Source organism: Wyeomyia smithii, chromosome 2 (assembly GCF_029784165.1).
Source record: "Wyeomyia smithii strain HCP4-BCI-WySm-NY-G18 chromosome 2, ASM2978416v1, whole genome shotgun sequence".
Classification (NCBI taxonomy): domain Eukaryota; kingdom Metazoa; phylum Arthropoda; class Insecta; order Diptera; family Culicidae; genus Wyeomyia; species Wyeomyia smithii.
Window position 1 is genome coordinate 250248734 of NC_073695.1, and position 18726 is coordinate 250267459.

The 18726-nt window shown below is 37.2% G+C and overlaps 1 protein-coding gene across 1 annotated transcript; it reads left to right on the top strand.

Annotated features, from left to right (window-relative positions):
* The first annotated feature begins 195 nt into the window (after positions 1-195).
* On the top strand, positions 196-18692 carry LOC129722177 (NPC intracellular cholesterol transporter 2 homolog a-like). The gene is made up of 4 exons (XM_055675451.1): positions 196-601; positions 1144-1263; positions 18045-18220; positions 18274-18692. The coding sequence occupies exons 1-4, from the start codon at positions 514-516 to the stop codon at positions 18352-18354; spliced, it is 465 nt and encodes a 154-aa protein (XP_055531426.1). The 5' UTR covers positions 196-513; the 3' UTR covers positions 18355-18692.
* Positions 18693-18726: the final 34 nt, after the last annotated feature.

Consider the following 18726-nt stretch of genomic DNA (forward strand, 5'->3'; position numbering starts at 1 on the left):
AATGATGGTTCCAAACATGATTCTAACTACACTGGAGTCACTTTTTCTGCGGGGAAGTGTTCAGTGAAAAACAATTTTTTTCCCTTGAAAATCAAGATAAAAATCAGGAAAAACGTCGGGTAACATTCGAGAATTCGATTTCTTGAATTGATTGAAATTTACTATTGTGGAAGAAAACCACGTAGAAAGTGACTTTAGTGTACGGGTGTTTGTGACTCATCATCATCATCATAGCTCATCATTGTTTGTGACCGCCCACCCGCCAGCCAATCAGTCAGTCAGTCAGTTAGTTATTCGGCGGCAACCAATTCGGACGGTCGGGATTCTTTGGTGAAACGGAAAATAAAGAGCGCGCAGTCTGTTTGATAAGACAGTCACAACAAGCCACCGGAAACTAAAATCGAGGATCATTACAGTAGTGATCGTGGTAAAATATTTCTGTAAGACGATAAGAACGGCAGCAGCTGATAAGCGACATTATTGAAAGCTCAACGAAAAATAACAACAACAAAAATGTGCAAATCTTTATCAGTCTCGACATTGTTTGTGGTTTTGGCTTTGGCCATCAACTTCGTACAAAGTGTGCAGTTTGAAAATTGCGGTGAGTGTTGATGAATTTGCTATAAAATGTTATAAAAAAGTTTAATAATTTATCTGCGTGGCAAATCTCGAACAAATTCAAATAAAAATGATAAGCGAAGATTTCTGAACTCGAGTATTGAGAACAGTTTGAATTTATTTGGGTATAATAAATACTTAAAAAAAACTCAGGTTACTAGTAGTAGAATGAAAAAATTTAGAGGAATTTTCGAAAATTCAAAACCAAAAACATTGCATTATATTAGGACTTTAATACTCTTAAAACTAAAAAATCCATCACAAGGCTTTTACCCCAAAAGATATGACCTTTTTGTTAGTCTTTGTTTTGTTCTTTGTTCTCTGAATTATAACAACTGAACTATAATTGCTGCAGTTGATATTAGAAACCACAAAAATAGTAAACAGGCAGAAATATAACGACGCAAGACGCAACCATGTTCATTTTTACTCTCAAGATCTAAAAATTCATTTCGGTAAAGCATCGTTAAGCCACTTGTTTGGGCGATAAGTTCTGAAATTATTTTCGCATTATTTGTCTTCCAGCTGACGCAAACACGATCGGGAACTACAGTTTGGTAGAGGTGTCGGATTGCAAACTGAATGAGCCAGCTTGTGTGCTGAAGCGAAATTCGAATGCCACCATCTCCATCACATTTACCTCGGGTAAGTTTTTTTTTAAATTTCACATGAGAGACCATTATTGAGCAGCTGTGCTAATATACGTACTTCGAGTGTATTCTTGAAAACATCACCCTGTTGATACTATTTCACGAGTCTTTTTTCAAAATTAATTTACGCTGAGTGCACTTGCGGCTCACTGGATTTGGACTCGTTGTTTTCCAGTTTCAATTTACAGTAATTATACTGTTAAAACAATTAAATTGTAACCCTTTCTTAGAAAGTTTCAACCGCTTGCAAGGGCATACCTATCGCTATCGACCGCGGAGATCGTAATAGAATAACTACGTTGTTCTTTTTCACGGTCAGCTCGTAATTAAAAGAGAAGATTTTATCACCAAAATAACCAACTAATTATACGCTCTACTAAAAGCTATAATTCGGGCCTTAAAATGTGAATTTGTTTCGTTCGATGAAGAGCGAACCGAAATGAATTGAGCGCGAAATTGGATGTTCAATTAGGTAGGCGCGTTTGCAATGTTTAGTTAACATTTCCTTTGGAAATGCAAAGGCTGAATCACATTTTATACAAGCTTGTTGTACGGGGCTTTCTCGATTACAAGCGACCAGACGTCAGTATGAGTTGACTTTTTTGCAATCGATATGGAACATTAGAACATTAGAAATATATTGATGCGCTGTGTGAACAGGGTGAATTATTTATTATTGTAATCATCTTTCGACTCCCAATAATAAGCCGAACAGTAGGCATGTTTTAGGAAAAATCGTTATGAAACCATAAACGATTTTTCCTCAAAAATGCCTACTGAGCAGCTGAGCTGAAAAAAATTCCATCCTAAAAATTTTACTACCAAAGCATTATTGGGTCGGAATTCGTGAAAAGGATTACTAAAAATCGCGAATTTTTCAAACAAATATCGAAAACCCAAAAACTTGATTTTCAAAATTCGATTGAATTTGAGTAAGTTTTATGTCGATATTGACATTTGAAATTTTGGTAAAGTTTTTGCCTTTCTCCTAGAAAGGTATAGCAATCACTGGAAAAACCAAAGGTATAAAAGTGGTCCCAATGGCCGAATGTCATATACCACTCGACCCCTTTCGACGAACTGAGCAATTTCTGTATGTATGTATGTATGTATGTGTGTATGTGTGTGTGTGTATGTGCAACTTTTTTTTCTCACTCACTTTTCTCAGAGATGGCTGGACTGATTTTCATAAAATTAATTGCAAATGAAAGGTCTAGTTGCGCCATAGGTTGCTATTGAATTTCATTGTAATCGGATTTTTAGTTTAGAGGTTATGTATCAAAATGTAAAAATCACGAAACATCAATATCTCAGAAACCACACAGCCGATTTCAATAGAACTGGTTTCAAATGATTGGGCTGTCTCCAGAACTCTTAACGTTTGAATTTCGTTATGATTGAACATATGGTTCAAAAGTTATGTAAAGAAAAGTTATCCTGAGGTTGTTTAAACTCACTCAATTTTCTCAGAGATGGCTGAACCGATTTTCACAAAATTAGTGTCAAATGAAAGGTCTAGTTGCCCCATAGGTTGCTATTGAACATCATTGCAATTGAATTGTAACTGTGTCCGTTGTTCATAGAAATGTGAAATCACATAATGAAAGTAAACATATTGACTTTCTCCTAACGATCACTGGCTAATTAAAAGGTAGAAAAATGATCCAAATGGCCGAATGTCATATACTACTCGACTTCGTTCGACGAATCAAGCATTTTCTGCATATATGCATGTATAGGTGTATATGTTTGTGTGTGGGTGTGTACGTGTGTATGTGCACCTTTTTTTCGCACTCACTTTTCTCAGAGATGGTCCGACCGTTTCTTTCTATCTTGGTGTCAAATGAAGGGTCTATTTGTCGCTTAGGTTGCTATTGAATTTCATTGTAATCAAACTTTTAGTTTTGGCGCTGCATCAGAATGTGAAAAACGCTCTTATATCTCAGAAGCCATGAATATAGTTGAATTCAAATAAATGGGCTTTTAAACCCTTAAACAGTGAATTTCATAATGTTTAAACATGTGGTTTGGAAGTTATAGAAAGAAACGTAACCCGTAGACTGTTTAAAACTATAGCTACGATCAAAATATGTGGCCTCAACATCATTTAAATTTGATATTGTACTATTTCAATGTTTGCGGCCTTGCTCGGGATTGAAGTTGAAATTAAAAGTCATTTCTATCATTTCACTTTTTGCCTTTCTCCTAGAAAGGTATAGCAATCACTGCAAAAACTAAAGGTATAAAAGTGCTCAAAAGGGTCGAATGTCATATACCACTCGACTCAGTTCGACGAGCTGAGCATTTTCTGCATGTGTGTGTGTAACGCTCTCCCAATCTCACTCGATTTTCTCAGAGGTGGCTGACCGATTTTAATGAAATTAATTGCAGATGAAAGGTCTAGTTGCTCTATAAGACCCTATTGAATTTTATTGTAATCTGATTTCTAGTTTAGAGGATATGTATCAAAATGTAAAAATCACGAAAGATCAATATCTCAGAAACTACACAACCGATTTAAACAAAATTGGTTTCTAATATACGGGCTACCTAAAAAACCCTGAACTTTTGAATTTTATAAAGATTGAACATGCGGTTCAGAAGTTATGGAAAAAAACGTGTTCTGTAGACTATTTAATCTCACTCATGTTTCTCAGAGATGGATGGACCGATTTTAATAAAATCAGTGTCATATGGAAGGTGTTGTTGCCCCATAAAACCCTAATATTTTTTTTTGCAAACGGATTATTACTTTGTCTGTTATGTTTAAAAATCTGAAATCCAGCTATGAAAAGAAACATATTCCGAAAACTACTTGGCCTCACTCACTTTTCTCAGAGATGGTTGACCCGATTTCCACAGAATTTATATCAAATGAAAGGTCTAGCTGCCTCATAACACCCTATTAAATTTTACTGTAATTTGCTGTATTACACGACTTATTTGAACATAACTAGTATCATGCAAACGACTCATCTCTCAAAACTTCAAATAACAAACTTCATAACAATTTGATTAACTGTTCAAAAGTTTTGGAAAGAAAAGAAAATCAAAGACTATTCAACACTATACCTGCTTTGATCAATATATATGGCCTCAACATGATTTAAATGTGGTATCGTACTATCTGAGCGTTTCCGGTATCGCTCGTGATTAAATTGTTCGAAATTAGGAGTCATTTCTTTTATTTCGCTATTTCTTTAGCACCAACATTACGTCAAATTTCATGTTTTGTACTTTAACTACAACATCAATATTTTGGAACCCAAAGAGTGAATATACCTTTATTGGATTTAAGCATTCATGTAAATCTATTCTTACAAATAATAAGTTTGAATGAGAAAGGCTGAGTCTGACCGCTAGGTGGATTAATTTAGGTTTTTGAAATAAGACATATCTTTAGAACTATTGATCGAATTCAATGAAATTGTCACAGCGAGTGCATATTAAGTTGTAGTGATTTTCTATTTTTTTTTTAATAGTAACTGTTTGAAACAGTGAGCTGGAAAATTGGCGATTGCCAATGTTCTTTCCGAGAGGGACGCTCCACTACGAACCAAATATTTATCTTGCTACAAATCAGCGATAAATTTCGAAAATTCAACTTGCCGACTCACCATCTGTTCATAGCCTTCAGGGCAGCGTACGACTCAGTTAAGAGAAATGGTTTATGGTTTTCCAACAAAACTTATCAGACTCATTCGTGCCACCCTTGATGGTTCCACATCAAGTTTCAAGATAGCCGATGAGATATCGGACGCTTTCGTGACGTTAGATGGTTTGAAGCAGGGTGGCCGGCTGTCCAAATTATTGTTCAACATCGCATTGGAAGATGCTATATAGAGGGCTGGCGTGCAGAGAGGTGGCTTTATCGTTACGACGTCTCACATGCTCCTAGGTTTTGCGGACGATATCGTTACTCGTAATTATCTATGGTACTAGTGAACCTCTCAAGAGGGAAGCTGCCAGAATTGGGTTTGCCATGAGCTCTGCCGAACGAAGTACATGGTGGCTGGTAGACAGTGTGGTAGCCCGTCGGATGTTGGTGCTGCGGTAGTGATAAATGGGGAATCATTTGAAGTACAGTAAGGTCTTTTTTTACAGGTTTTTTACGCGAGTTGCTTTTCCTAATTACTCAAAAACGGTACAAGATATCGACCTCATCTTAAACACGTTTTCCGTTTCAGGCCACTAGGTACCATATACCAGTTTTCAGAAAAATTCACAATTTTTAGTGTAAATACTGAAAACTTAACACATTGAATTTTGGTCTCTAGATTGACCACCATCATATTCAAACGATTTTAAAACGGTTTTCTTCGTTATATTCGAAACTCAAAAAAGTCTTTTTTTACGCGATTCCATAGAAATTTGGAACGCATCCCTCGTGTAAAAAAAAACCTTACTGTGATTGACGAATCTATTTACCTGGGACGCGCGACAATGAGGTTAGCCGTGAGATAAAGAGGCGGATAGCGGTCGCAAACAGGGCCTTCTACGGATTGCGTAGGCTGATCGGCAAGCTCTTGTTGTTTTTGAGCGCAGAATTAAGCAGTTAAGCGGATGAAACAAGACAGGCTACAGTGGGCTGGGCATATAGCTAGAATGCCGGAAGAGCGATCAGCAAAAACTTTATTTAGCAGGAGTCCCGATAGAGGCCGTCGACTTCGGGGTAGACCCCGCACTCGTTGAATGTGTGCTGTCGACGATGCCCGCGAAATAGGTGTTAGAGGGAATGTAGGATTGCAGCTCAAGATCGAGTGATATGGCAAAAAATTCTGGATTCGGCTTGCATTAATAATCACTGTCGCCGTAAAAGTAGAATAAGTAAGCTGAAAAAGAATGTTCTGCTGCATTGGAAAATTTGAAAAAAAAAATTGTTTTTGACATCATTCCGAAACTTTTCTGAAAGTTTCGAGTGGTTGTTCTTTTTTGTTCAATAGATATGGGCTGTCAAAGTTCGTGCTGTAATAAATTATCAAACGAGAAGCGAACGCGCAGTACTCTCATTGACAATCCCAGTTCTAATTGTTGGCAGACTCTTCACAAGGTTTTTAAACTTAGTTTGCTAGAAATTATCCTCACAATATCTGAAGCAAAACCTTGGTTGCAATGAACAGGTGAACGAAACTATTATTTTCATTTGCAAAGTTATTTCGAAAATTTTGTTTACTTCAAAAATGCTATTAAAATAAATGTTGAGAGGCATTTTTTTTGCAACCTCGCATGGCGAAGGCGCATGTGATGCAGGGTTGATATTTGTTGACACTCCTGAGTGAAAGTGAAAAAAAGCATCCATAAACATTATTTTTTTTACAATCCTTTCAGAGTTCTTCCTTCCCACTTTTTGCATGGAAGTGAACTGTCAAAACACCTCATTATATTTCATGCGATGGAAGCAAGACAACACAATCAGTTTATCAGTTAACGGAGATTGTCAAGGCATCGGTTAGTGTCAGTGAAAAAGTGTTTCGGTGAGGTTCATTTTGGTTGAGTGGACTGTTTGTTTTTGTTTTTCGCTTTGAAGTGAAGATCATTTGGTTGGATTTGTCGTCAAATTTTATTCCGTAACCGTGAACGATGCGCGCGATCTATTCCATCTGAGTATAACAGCACGTTACTAGGACGAAAATCTAGTGTATCTGAAAGAGTGCTGCGATCATTGGAAGTGAAAATTGAAAATAATTGGCTGTAGTTTTCGAAGAATTTTGCTGGGGAAAATGACTTTTATCAGCACTGGTGATGACACACGGGGTAACGTGGAAACGAAATGCATGAGCAAGTTTGAAACGAGCTACAAATAAGTAGATTACAAATTCCAGAGAATTGTATGAATGAGTGGTCGTGAGATTTTTTTTAAAAATCTTGATTTTGGCTTTTGCTCAACGAGTGAATGCGACACCGAAATGAAGTTGCTAGAGAGTCGCTCTAGTAATACAAGAACAACAAAAAACACCAGAAATTTTCACATATTCATTCCAATAGACGACAAAAGCGCGCATTCTCTTATTGAAAGTGACATTCTTACGTAACTTTCTCAATTTGTGATTGACGGTTGTATGTAGTATTTTCATAGTTTTTAATACCCCAGAACATAATTTTTCAGCGCATTGTTTTAAAGAGTTACTATTGAAAAAAATCTTCAGGAAAAATATTTTTATAAACTGCAGATTAAGATACAACAGCTATGCAAATTTCACCAATTTCGATGTAATGGTTCTGAAGATATTTGAAAGAAAATTACCAAAACTTCAAGCGCCATTACCAACATGAAAAATTACTCAAATCCAATAAAATTAATATAATAGGTAATTAAATTCTAGAGTGAAAATAAATTCATTATTTATTTGTGAAAATTAGACATCGTGAGCCATAAAGGACCCGTTTCACAAATTCTGATAGAAAAGTTAGTTGAAAATTTTCCAAAACTTGAAAAAAGTTTTCCTATTTTTGTTTTCAATGTACCTGTCATTTGTTTGTTCGTTCATGAAACGTTACATGTACGTATATATAAAAGATTCATATACCGAGAAAATTATTTTAAGTTTTACAAGAAAATTTAGTGATCAAGATATTCAATGTTTAACTAATTTTTTTTTGATTTGTTAGGTTTTTAGAAATATTGTGAAGTAGGTGTATGTCTGTCTTCGCATGTGTTCAAGCACTTGATGTTAGTAAAGTTTGATACTTTTTTGATTCCTAGAGTATTTTAAAACAAAATGCGATTTCTAGAATATCTATTGTTATGGAATATCTGGATCTATAAAAAAAACTTGGAAAAGCAGCTTGCTTAAAAAGCAGAGAAAATTTGACTTCATTTATTATATATGTTGTAACACGAGTTTTGCTCATGAAATTTGGACTGATGAGTGTTTTCCGCGTGATATTTTCTCAGGAACACAATGAAATTATCGAATTTGTATATTCGTATTCAAAGCCATGATTAAGCGAAAATAAGGGCTTTTGACGAAAATGGCATATCTATAAAAAGGGGAGCGAGGAGTGGTCTAATTGGTACCGAAGATTGGATTTTTGCATAGTGACCTTATATGAAAAATTCCCCGAACTTTGAGTCAAACGGGAGAAGGTCGTTGGAACATTCGTACTTTTTTTTCACACTTGAGATAAGAGGTGGAAAAATGGTTCACTACAGTAAGCGAATTAGAGCGGTTCCGCTCACTAAGGTGAACTAGCTCTTTTAACCGCTCGCTCGCTCTTCTCGTTACCCCTTTTTTTGTTTCGGTCAGTATCGGACATCGCAAGCGAGAGCCACATAAAGGCTTTACACCCGCTTTACCGAGCGTAAAGTCGCGCGAAAAACTGCAAATAAATTCATAGCAACCAGCTGCCACCGGCTGCCTGCTTTGCTATGCATAACCATCCATCAGCCGCGAAAGCAAGCAAAAATTAAAATAGATCACCCACAGACACAGGGGCTGGCTAACACCGAGAACGCACGCGAATGGATAGCAAAAGTGGAACGAATAAAGCGAAAGAATTTGTTCACTGATCTTCTCTTCTGAATCTGATTTGATCTGGTGCTGGCGGGCTGGCGAGCTGGTGTAAAAGAGCGAAATCTTTTGCTCGCTCTCAAAAGAACTGGTTCTTCCGATGAACTGGTTTTTTTGATCAGCTCGCAGGCAATCCGCTTGTGAAGAGCCAGTACTTTGTGACTTTGTCATTTTCCTCGCAGTATCTATGATTTGTTTATGGCAGTTTTGGAGTAATTTAACAAAGCTTTAAAATTTGAGACTTCTCAGGCTCAGCCATAGCAGTTCTCAGTTAACTAGTATTCTATAGTTCACGACGGATGTGAGGCAAACATATACCAGGTTTCTTTCACTCTCTTTTAGGTTAGAAATATGTCCATTTGAGTATTTATTGGTAAAAAAGAACGCATTCAGTGACTCAGCTGTCATCAGCCAAGTTTCACTCGCGTTCTGTAATACAACATTTTGCTCGCCTCGTCAGTGACTGGAGCAGACTTCGGAAAACGACTGCGGTGTGACACTCGGTGTGACAACTATACTGACGACTGTTCTCCCTTTCTACTCTAACATTCTCATGAATAAGCTATTCATGAGGCTCATATCATATGTCGGTCGGCTAGCTCTCCCACACTGTTGTGATATCGAGTTCGATTCCCGATCGAGTCGAGGCTCTTTTCGAGCTGTAAATTTTCTCGACTCAGCACTGCACGGTGTATCGTTGTACTTATCCTTAGCCCCAAGGCTAAGCGTGCGATATTGTTGTTGTTGATTTCGCTCTGTGAAGGCTATCATTAGCGATAGCTTGAAAGAACCATCAGACATAAGATGAAAAATAACAGCCCGTTTGGCATTGCACGTGTGTGCTGTCGTTAGTCGCTTTCAGACTGTTTACTGAACGTTTACAGCTGTGCAACACAATGAGAGCCGATCTAGTTTGAAATTTACTGTCACGGAAATACAGTCAATTTCAGAAGCCTGGGAACTGGAGTTATGTTTGTAGCTGGTTGCTGGAAGTTCAATTGCAGTTTCGCGCGCGACTTTGCGCTCGGTAAGAGGCTCGGTGTCTGATCAACAAAATCACACGGGTAGAAATAAAATCTCGAAAACGGGCAAAATGACTCATGATTTCATGATTTGGATGTATTTTCATGGTATGAATATACACCATGAGTAAAGACTCATGGAATCATGAGCCAATTGTTCGTAACGCACCCCGTGCGTTACTGTTTTGCTGACATCATGAGCAATTTGGATTGAAACCATGATTTACGGGTCATGAAATTTGACTCATTTGACTCATGAAATCGGGCGTTCAATTTATGAAATCTCCCTTTGACTCATGGAACCATGATTGTGATTGATGAAATCATGAAATGCGAGTCATAAAATATAGCATTTGGCTCCGGGAATCGAGTGTTTGATTTATTAATTTTTGCTTTGGTTTATTATAACCCATGAAATTATGAGCTGAACTCGTGAAATCATGAGTCACGAGTCATGCAATTTAGCATTTGACTCCAGGAATCGGGTGTTCGAATTATGAATTCTTGCTTTGGCTACTGGAACCATGATTTTGATTTATGAAATCATGAGTTGCGAGTCAGGACATATAGCATTTGACTCCGGGAATCGGGTGTTCGATTTATGAATTCTTGCTTTGGCTACTGGAACCTTGAATTTGATTTATGAAATCATGAGTTGCGAGTCGGGACATATAGCATTTGACTTATGAAATCGGGTGTTTGATTTAGGAAACCATGAATTGAACTCATGATTGATTGGGCTAGTTTCATGAAATCATCATTTGTGCGATCCGATTCACGAAATTGCCCAATCCGCACGAGAGTCACAAATAAAATAAGACTTTTTCCTCACAATTGTCCCCCGAATGTTTTAAAAATAATATGGAAATAGTTTTTGTACTCGCGTACCATTACTTTTTATAGAAAAACTTTTGTTAGTTCTCTTACAAAAGACACTAGCGCTATGATTATAAAACAATTTTTTCTTTTATTTTGTCTCTGTGATAATTGAACTAAAATTTATTTATTCTTCTCTGAAGGGTCACAGGCGAGATTATTCCACTTGTGAAACGAAATTATTTTTTCCATTAAGTAGTCACGGTGATAATTTGAAGTACAAATGTTATGTTGTCTTAGAATAGTCACTAAGTCATTAAAAGGTACATTTAAATTTTTCTGATAACTTCATGGTGACCTTCATAAAAATAGTTTCCCTTGTTAATCACTGTGACTTCTGTGAGAGGATATTTGTCAAAAGTTTTGTTCAATAGAATTTGTGACCTTTTGAAAAAAACTTATATGTTATTAACATTTTCGCAGTAATCATCTCTTCTAGTTTAAATAAATATCAGAAAAAATGAACATCGGGCTTCAATCAACAAATGTTACTTATTAGTCACCGTGACTTTTGTAAAGAATATGTCAAATGTTGTTATGAATATGTGGTCTTTTCAGAAATTTCGCGGAATTTTAGTAATTATCCTTTTTAATCAAGTAGCTTCGAAAAGATTAGTTGAAATTAATAAGGTCTCATGAAACTAACGTTCGATTAGTCTCAAAAGAGTCCCCGTATTAATTGATGTTTATTGAAGAATAAAGAAATGATCCATAACCGTTATTAAGAGGAATCCATCTTTTTTACGAAAGTCACCAAAAATTGGTGACGAGCACCTAAAGTTTGTTGGCTCTTTAAAATGGAGGCAATGCTTGACGAAAGTAGCACATATATTATAAAATTAAACCATAATATGATTTAGAAGTTTTCCTTGATAATTTTCATATATTTTGTAACAAAATTACAACAAGAGTTATCCATTAACAGACAGACGCTTGAAAAAACAATAAATTTAATTCTTAGTGTTTCTAAAACATTTATAATTTTACGAATACTATCTAAAACCTAATTTTTGGGAAGGCGCGCGAAAATTTTAAGGGGTAGGCGACATACTTTCTCCATGAAAATGGGATTGCATCTGAAAATAGCTTTTGGCATTCATCGCAAATTCAACTTGTTCTATGTTATTGCTAATATGTACACGTTCAATCATTTCTAAATTTTATCGGCGAAATAAGAAAAATTGAATGGCAATGTTCGGGAGTTGGGCACGAACAGTATATTTTATTTTAGAACTTTGTCACGAAAAATATTCATGAATGTGTTGATAAAAATACGACTCGCGATGACAACTTAAAACAAAATTAGAAACGTTTCTGCTTTCTCCTATAAATATCACACAGTTGAAAACATGTAAATGCAAAAAATTGGATAAGGCTGTAAGCCCCGCCATTTCGACGCTTTTTCAGCATTCCTGACCATTTACAGAACATATTTCTAATACGAATATTAATCTTCTCTTAAAGGTCACCAACATGTCATTTGTGCGCACTGGGTGTACATTTAATTTATGAAACTTCACTTTGGTTCATTAAATCTTAATGTCATGATTTATCGATCACGAAACTGAAAATATAATTCATGCGATCTAGCGTTCCACGAATGAAATTAGATATTATATTTGAATTCGTGTTTTGGTTTATGAAGTCAGTAATTTATTTCATGAAACTACAATAAAAATTCATTAAACTTAGGATAAAGTTCATAAACTTTGAATAGGATTCATCACTCTGATAAGTTGGAATTTGATTCATGATTATGAATCATTGAAATTATAATTTTTCAACTTAAAACTAAAAATCGTAAAAGATCAGATTTTGTTCACGGTCTTAGACGCCAAACCGTTACGGGTTTGTAGTAACCAGTTCGACAGTCAGTATTATTTATGATTTGAACGGCAAAACAAAGTAAAACATAAATTAATAAGTTTTCTTTGGCAGCTTTTCTGCAGCAGTATTATGCAAAAACCTGCCAAAGACGTTCGATACCCTAATCAACTTATAATAACATTTCAACCATTTTTGATCGTTTTTCCTAACGGATTTTATGAAAAAAAGTACTGTAAATCTTTATCGATGACATTAGAGAACACAAAATGTTTCTCATCTATTTTTTTTAAATGTCATTTGCATAGCATTGCATTTGCACTTTGCAGAGATGTTCTTATGGGCTGAAGATGTCATTTTGTGCTATTATTATTTTTTGTTTTTGGTCACGAATAATTTGGCGGCATCCATAAATTACGTAATACCTATAGGAGGGAGGGGGGATATATTTTTGGCATTACGATTTGTTATTTAGGGAAGGGGGAGGTAGGATCAGCGTTACGTAACAAAAAATCCATGGGGAGACTTTCCAAATATGAGCATTTTTATTTGGCGTATTCTTCTACAGCGTTACGTAATTTTATGGGGGGTAGGTTTTGGCGTTACTTTTCGTTACATATGGGAGGGTGGGGGTCCAAAAATTGGGTTTTTAGCGTTACGTAATTTATGGATGTTGCTAAGGCAATTGACGAGACAGGTGAGGTCAGCTGATTTCAGTTAGTTTTCAACTTTTGACAGCCTTAGATATGTTCGAACGGTCGCAACTTGGATGCAACCCGGATCGAAAAGCACGAAAAACAAACGATCGGTTGCTCCAGTATGGTTAGTGACAATCCTTTACCCAATAATAAAATATCACTTTAGATTTCTTTTTCCAGCATTAAAAGATTTTGTGTTTGGTTGTGTTTTGGTTTTGCAACTTGAAAAAACAATTACAAACGTACAAGCAGTGAAACGTCACCCGTGGATTGCCTTATGGATGGTTAAAAACTATTTTTAGAGACAGAACGGTTTGTTTAATCTGTGTGACTTCTTCGGAAAAGTTGCAGATAACAGTTTTATCTTACCGATAAAAGTATACACAAAAAAAATTATTTTGCAACACAAAACAAGGAAAACAACTTGTTTTAAAGTTTATTTAAATACAAATGGTTTATGGTTGTATGCTCCAGTGTTGCTAAACTCGCTCTAAACAAGCATGCGATACTCCAAGTAGTGTTCTCACCGCTACCGAAATCACACACACACACAATGGGGTACCTCCACCATTCGAACTGTCTCTCGTTCTTTCACACTTCCTTCATTTCACACCACCGAGTGTTGACGCTTGCAAGTTTTCTTCGCTCCCGAAACCATGGACACACACTCCTATTTACGGTCTTATTCGCGTGCACTCCCCTACTCGCGAGCACGATCAGCCAAAAATAATTGTTTCAAGACGCATCGGAATGGCGTGGCGTGATGCAGCGGATCGATTATAGTTAGGTAAACTGTGTAAATGTAGTAAAAGCTGTTCCTATCAGATGCTTAAATGTTTATAAGTTGTCGTCAAAATGTCGCCTCAAATTCTCTCAGAAAGCAATATGTTGAACATCATGGACATCCTGAATAGTAGAACTAATGTTTGACGTTGATGGTTGCTCTAAACTGGGCTCCTTCGCATTATTGTGGAAAACATCAACAGGGTCTACTTATAAAAAAGTTGGTCACTCAGTTATTTGTTCCTTGGTGCACATTTAAATTTCGAACTCGTACTGAGACATGAAGATCATATCGAATTTACAATCGTCTATATCAAGGCACACCAACATTTTGATTAAGGTGTAATGTATGAACGACAAAATTTTAACTCTTCAATTGACTATTTAGTTCATCCTCAAAAGGACAGTTAGTTTTTAATTAAATTTAGGATATGATGCTGATCCCATCTCTATGCTATTCCTGACATTAGAAACTGTTTTCGGAATAAAAATTTAACGACAGACAGATTTTGATTGCCAACACCCCCGTTTGTGTGTTGCCAAAATACGACAGTTTTTCACTGGAGGAATTGTCGCTACCGCACATAAGCAGCTTTTTACTAGAAGAGGTAATACCGTTACACTTACCGCTGACGCTGCTACTACTACCGCTACTGGTACTCGCTATCGCTGCTGCCCGCTGCTACATAGTTAGCACCCATCCTTCACTAGTAAACTGATTGCTTTTCAAGACTTTTTAATAAATTTTGTTTTATTTCTTGTTATTTTAACACTTTTCAATAACAATTTTCAATAGTAGGGTACCGAAAGGCTTCGGCAGGTTTTCTGCACCAATCTTAACCTTTGCCGAAGCCGTTCGCTACCTACAATAGTTCAAATAATCAAATTACAATTGTCTGTATTTGGGGGCTCATGCGTGGATAATTTTCAATTGATTGCTACAAAAACGACGGGAATGCGTTGGAAACTAAGCGGCTAATAAGCATTGTTTTGTCCCCTTTTCCGTTTTTATATTTTCATTTTCACCCCAATGTAGCCGATCTTCCTGCGAAATGTAGTTCTACGTAAAAAAACAAGTCTTTATTATGCTCAACTTCAGTGATGTGTCAAGATAGTTTACAGTTCCAAATTTCCGCTAGCGAAATTTGCCAGAAAACCTGGTTGGAGAACACACAGGTATTTCACCAATCTGCAGTTTACAGTTCGTGCGAAGCGAATACAACCACCACCTAACTGATTGGGGTGCGGGGGCGATAGATGCAACCGAAAGATCATTCAAAACGATCGAGTTACTGCCGCGGCTTGCAGAATTACGTACACATTCGTTGGCACAGCCGGCACATTATTATGTTTTCGTAGGCACAGCCGGCACATTATTTAGTTTTTCGGCAAAATAGGCACGAATTCTTCTACCGCCTAATTTATCTTTACAGGCGGGACAAATGAGCATTGCCTTCCCTTGTGCGAACAAATTCTTGTGGGCACGACCGTTAATTTCACAACATTGCTAGCCGATGTGACAAAAGGCATCGCAGAAACCGCGGGGCACTGGTTTCAAATCATTAATAGGCAGATGACACTCGCCGCACAGCTTCTTATCCATCAATTCTAGCAGCAATCGTATGTTCTCTGCCACAGTTGTTTCAGTTTCAACCGCACTTGATAATACTGTGCTGAGTAAATTTATGCAACCGGACCGGATGTTTTATCAACACGTTCACTCGCGAAAACCTTGTTTTGCACATGAAATACGCTAGTCCACCTTCGGTATTAATCACGATTTCTAAACTTGCAATCACTGAATATACCGGCGCACAGTTTGACAGATATGTGTTACGTTTTTAGCAGTCATGAGTCGTATTTATAAAAACGCTCTGAGTAGCTCATGATATTCGGAGTTGACATCATGATATCATGAGTCATAGGTCATGATTCTGTCGGAAAACAGCATTCAAATATTTTTACCCGTGCAGCGATCAGATTTTACCTGCTGTAAGGACTCTTCAAAAATTCACTTTAAATAACCGGCTCTTCAAATCAGTTCGTGGGCGGATTGATCACCTAAGATGGAATGACCCATGTCATGTGGAGAAACTGTAGATTAGAAGAATGATAAGGCGCTCACTGTGAGTGTAAATGTCACGCTGTACACATGATTTTGCATAGGCGCGTTTTTTGCTATTCATCTAGTCTAATAGCTCCTCTAATGCGTGAAATTTTCATTTTCTTAAAAAGAAAACTGTTTTGAGAATTCATAACAGTAAATATGTTGTTTCAAGAAAATGGCACACAACTAAATTTCTTTGATCAGGGCGGGGACCTAGTGTGGTTGGTAACGTCTCCGCCAACCACGCTCGACGCCTGGGTTCGAGTCCCACCGCCGACATAGGTGTTGATGGTTGTGAGGTGGCGTGATCCACTCACAACCAACCCAACTGGTCTAGATTCAATCTTAGCCGACACCGGGAGATTTTCTGAGGCGAAAAATCTCTGGGATCACGCCTTCCATCGCATGAGGAAGTAAAGCCGTTGGTGCCGGTCCGTTAATAAACGGGTCGTGAGTTAGGGTCCTGGGTGTGGAGTCGCCTCCCTGGGCGTCGGTGATTGGCCACAACAGTGGCGGAACTAGACCGACGGAAAATAAGCGAATAAATTTCTTTGATTTTTTTTTAAATCAAGCATCCGTATACAGTTGATAAAACGGGAAGAATTATTATAAACAAAAAAATCTGGACGAGAGAAAAAATTTTCTAAGCCTAAAAAGTCACACCTTCTATTCCCGTTCCTTTTTCGCGTCCTCGCAAACTGCATACATTGCCCGCTTTACTAAATTTAAAATGTAAGTCATATGACAAAAATGAAATTAGTTCGTAAAGTAAATATTTTATCATTTTGGGAGACCATTAGGTTAGAAATACACTGCAATCAGTTTGTGTGTGAAGACTGTTATACAAAAACGCTGCAATTTAAAAAAAAAACAAAATCCCATGCTTTTCAATCAACCCGGGCAAAACGCCCTAATGCCGAAGGCTGATATGTCCCTAGCAGAAATTAGCATGCGAAGTGAGAAGCTCCTGAAGTCTCAGAAGTAAAATCAAAAGCAATGAAATGTATTATCCGGATGGAGGATTGCCCGAAGCTGAAGTGTAGCCGAACACAATAAATACTTAAGCAAATTAACCCTCTAGTGCCCAAGTTAATTTTCAGGCGGACTTCGAAAAAATCACTATGAATTTTTATAAACATTTTTTAGGTATTGATATAAGCTTTTTATAGGTGTAACTGAAGACCGTCTAAAGCCGGCACTGGACACTAGAGGGTTAAGTAATTCTTAGCGTTTCTTAACTTGGTACAGCTGCTTAACGGTTCACCTAATATAAGCCCAAGTATCGAATAATGAACTTCATGAACTAGTGAAAACCCTGGCGGAAGTGTTACAGAATTGATTTGATCTGAAGCAGTTTAAACTAAAGTATAGTTTTGTTTTTTTTTTGCTGCTAGTGACAACTACTAAAATTGCGTATTAGGTTGGTCCCATGACATGCTAAAGATTCCTAACAGTCCCATATTTTCTTATTTGTTTATTCAAAAAAATTAACCAGGTTGTTTTGCCTTATGATAGCTAGTATATGCAACGGGATGAAAGAGTAACTTTTTCCGGAATAAACAATTGACACATTATTACTTGGAACTAGAATTACGACTAGTGCTCAAAGTTTCTTCTTTTAAACCTATTTTATAGGCGTATACAAAGCACAACTGAACTCATCATTGTTTAAAATATCATATTTTTTTTCTATACTTGTTATACACTCTTAATGACGATGACAAAAGAAACCTTTTTATTCCTTTAATTCATAGCTAAAACGGTTGAAAAAGGTCAATATCAAAATGACATACAATCGGGTTACTGCTTACTTTGATCAGAGCAATGAAAATAAATAATAAATAATAAAATACTAAGCGCCTCCATTGCTTTTACCAATGATGGCGACGCATGTACCTACTAAAAAAAACAATTTCACTCGAAAAGAATCTGTTAAAACTTTTCCTTTTCCACAGAGGATGACCTGTCGGAGCTAAAAGCCGTGGTCCACGGTATCATCCTCGGTATGGAGGTCCCGTTCAAGCTACCCAATGACAACGGCTGTGTGGACAGCGGCCTAGAATGTCCTCTGGCGAAGGACACCGAACTCAAATACACCACCACGCTGCCGGTGTTGAAGCAGTACCCGAAGGTAACAAACCGTCAAGTGCTATTCCAGCACCCATTTCATGGTCCATTTTGCAGGTCGCCGTCGAAGTAAAATGGGAGCTGAAATCCGGCGATCGAGAGGTGGTCTGCGTTAAAATTCCTGCCAAGATTCAGTGAGTTCAGATAACGGCAACGACGACGACGACGACGAAAATAATGGAGCAGCAAAAACGCCGACAAACAGCCGGAGAGACGCGATAGTGAATTTAATTAGATTAAGAATCATTTCAATGAACATCCATTTGCCAGTTCCGCTATGACTGTACGGAGGGCTTGCATAAGTGCCTCAACTTAAGCAGTTTTCTTTCTATTTTTTTATGTGTGCACGCGGTCTATTGTTCGTCGTGAGCGGTCAACCGCCGGTGCTAGCCGTAGATGAGAAGGTGGTGTAGTATTGAGGCAATTTTTCGAATAAAAATCCGCTTTGTTGCCGCGTGACTTGCGACTGAAAATAACCCCGCGGCTAGCCGCGTAGTAGTTTTTTTTTAT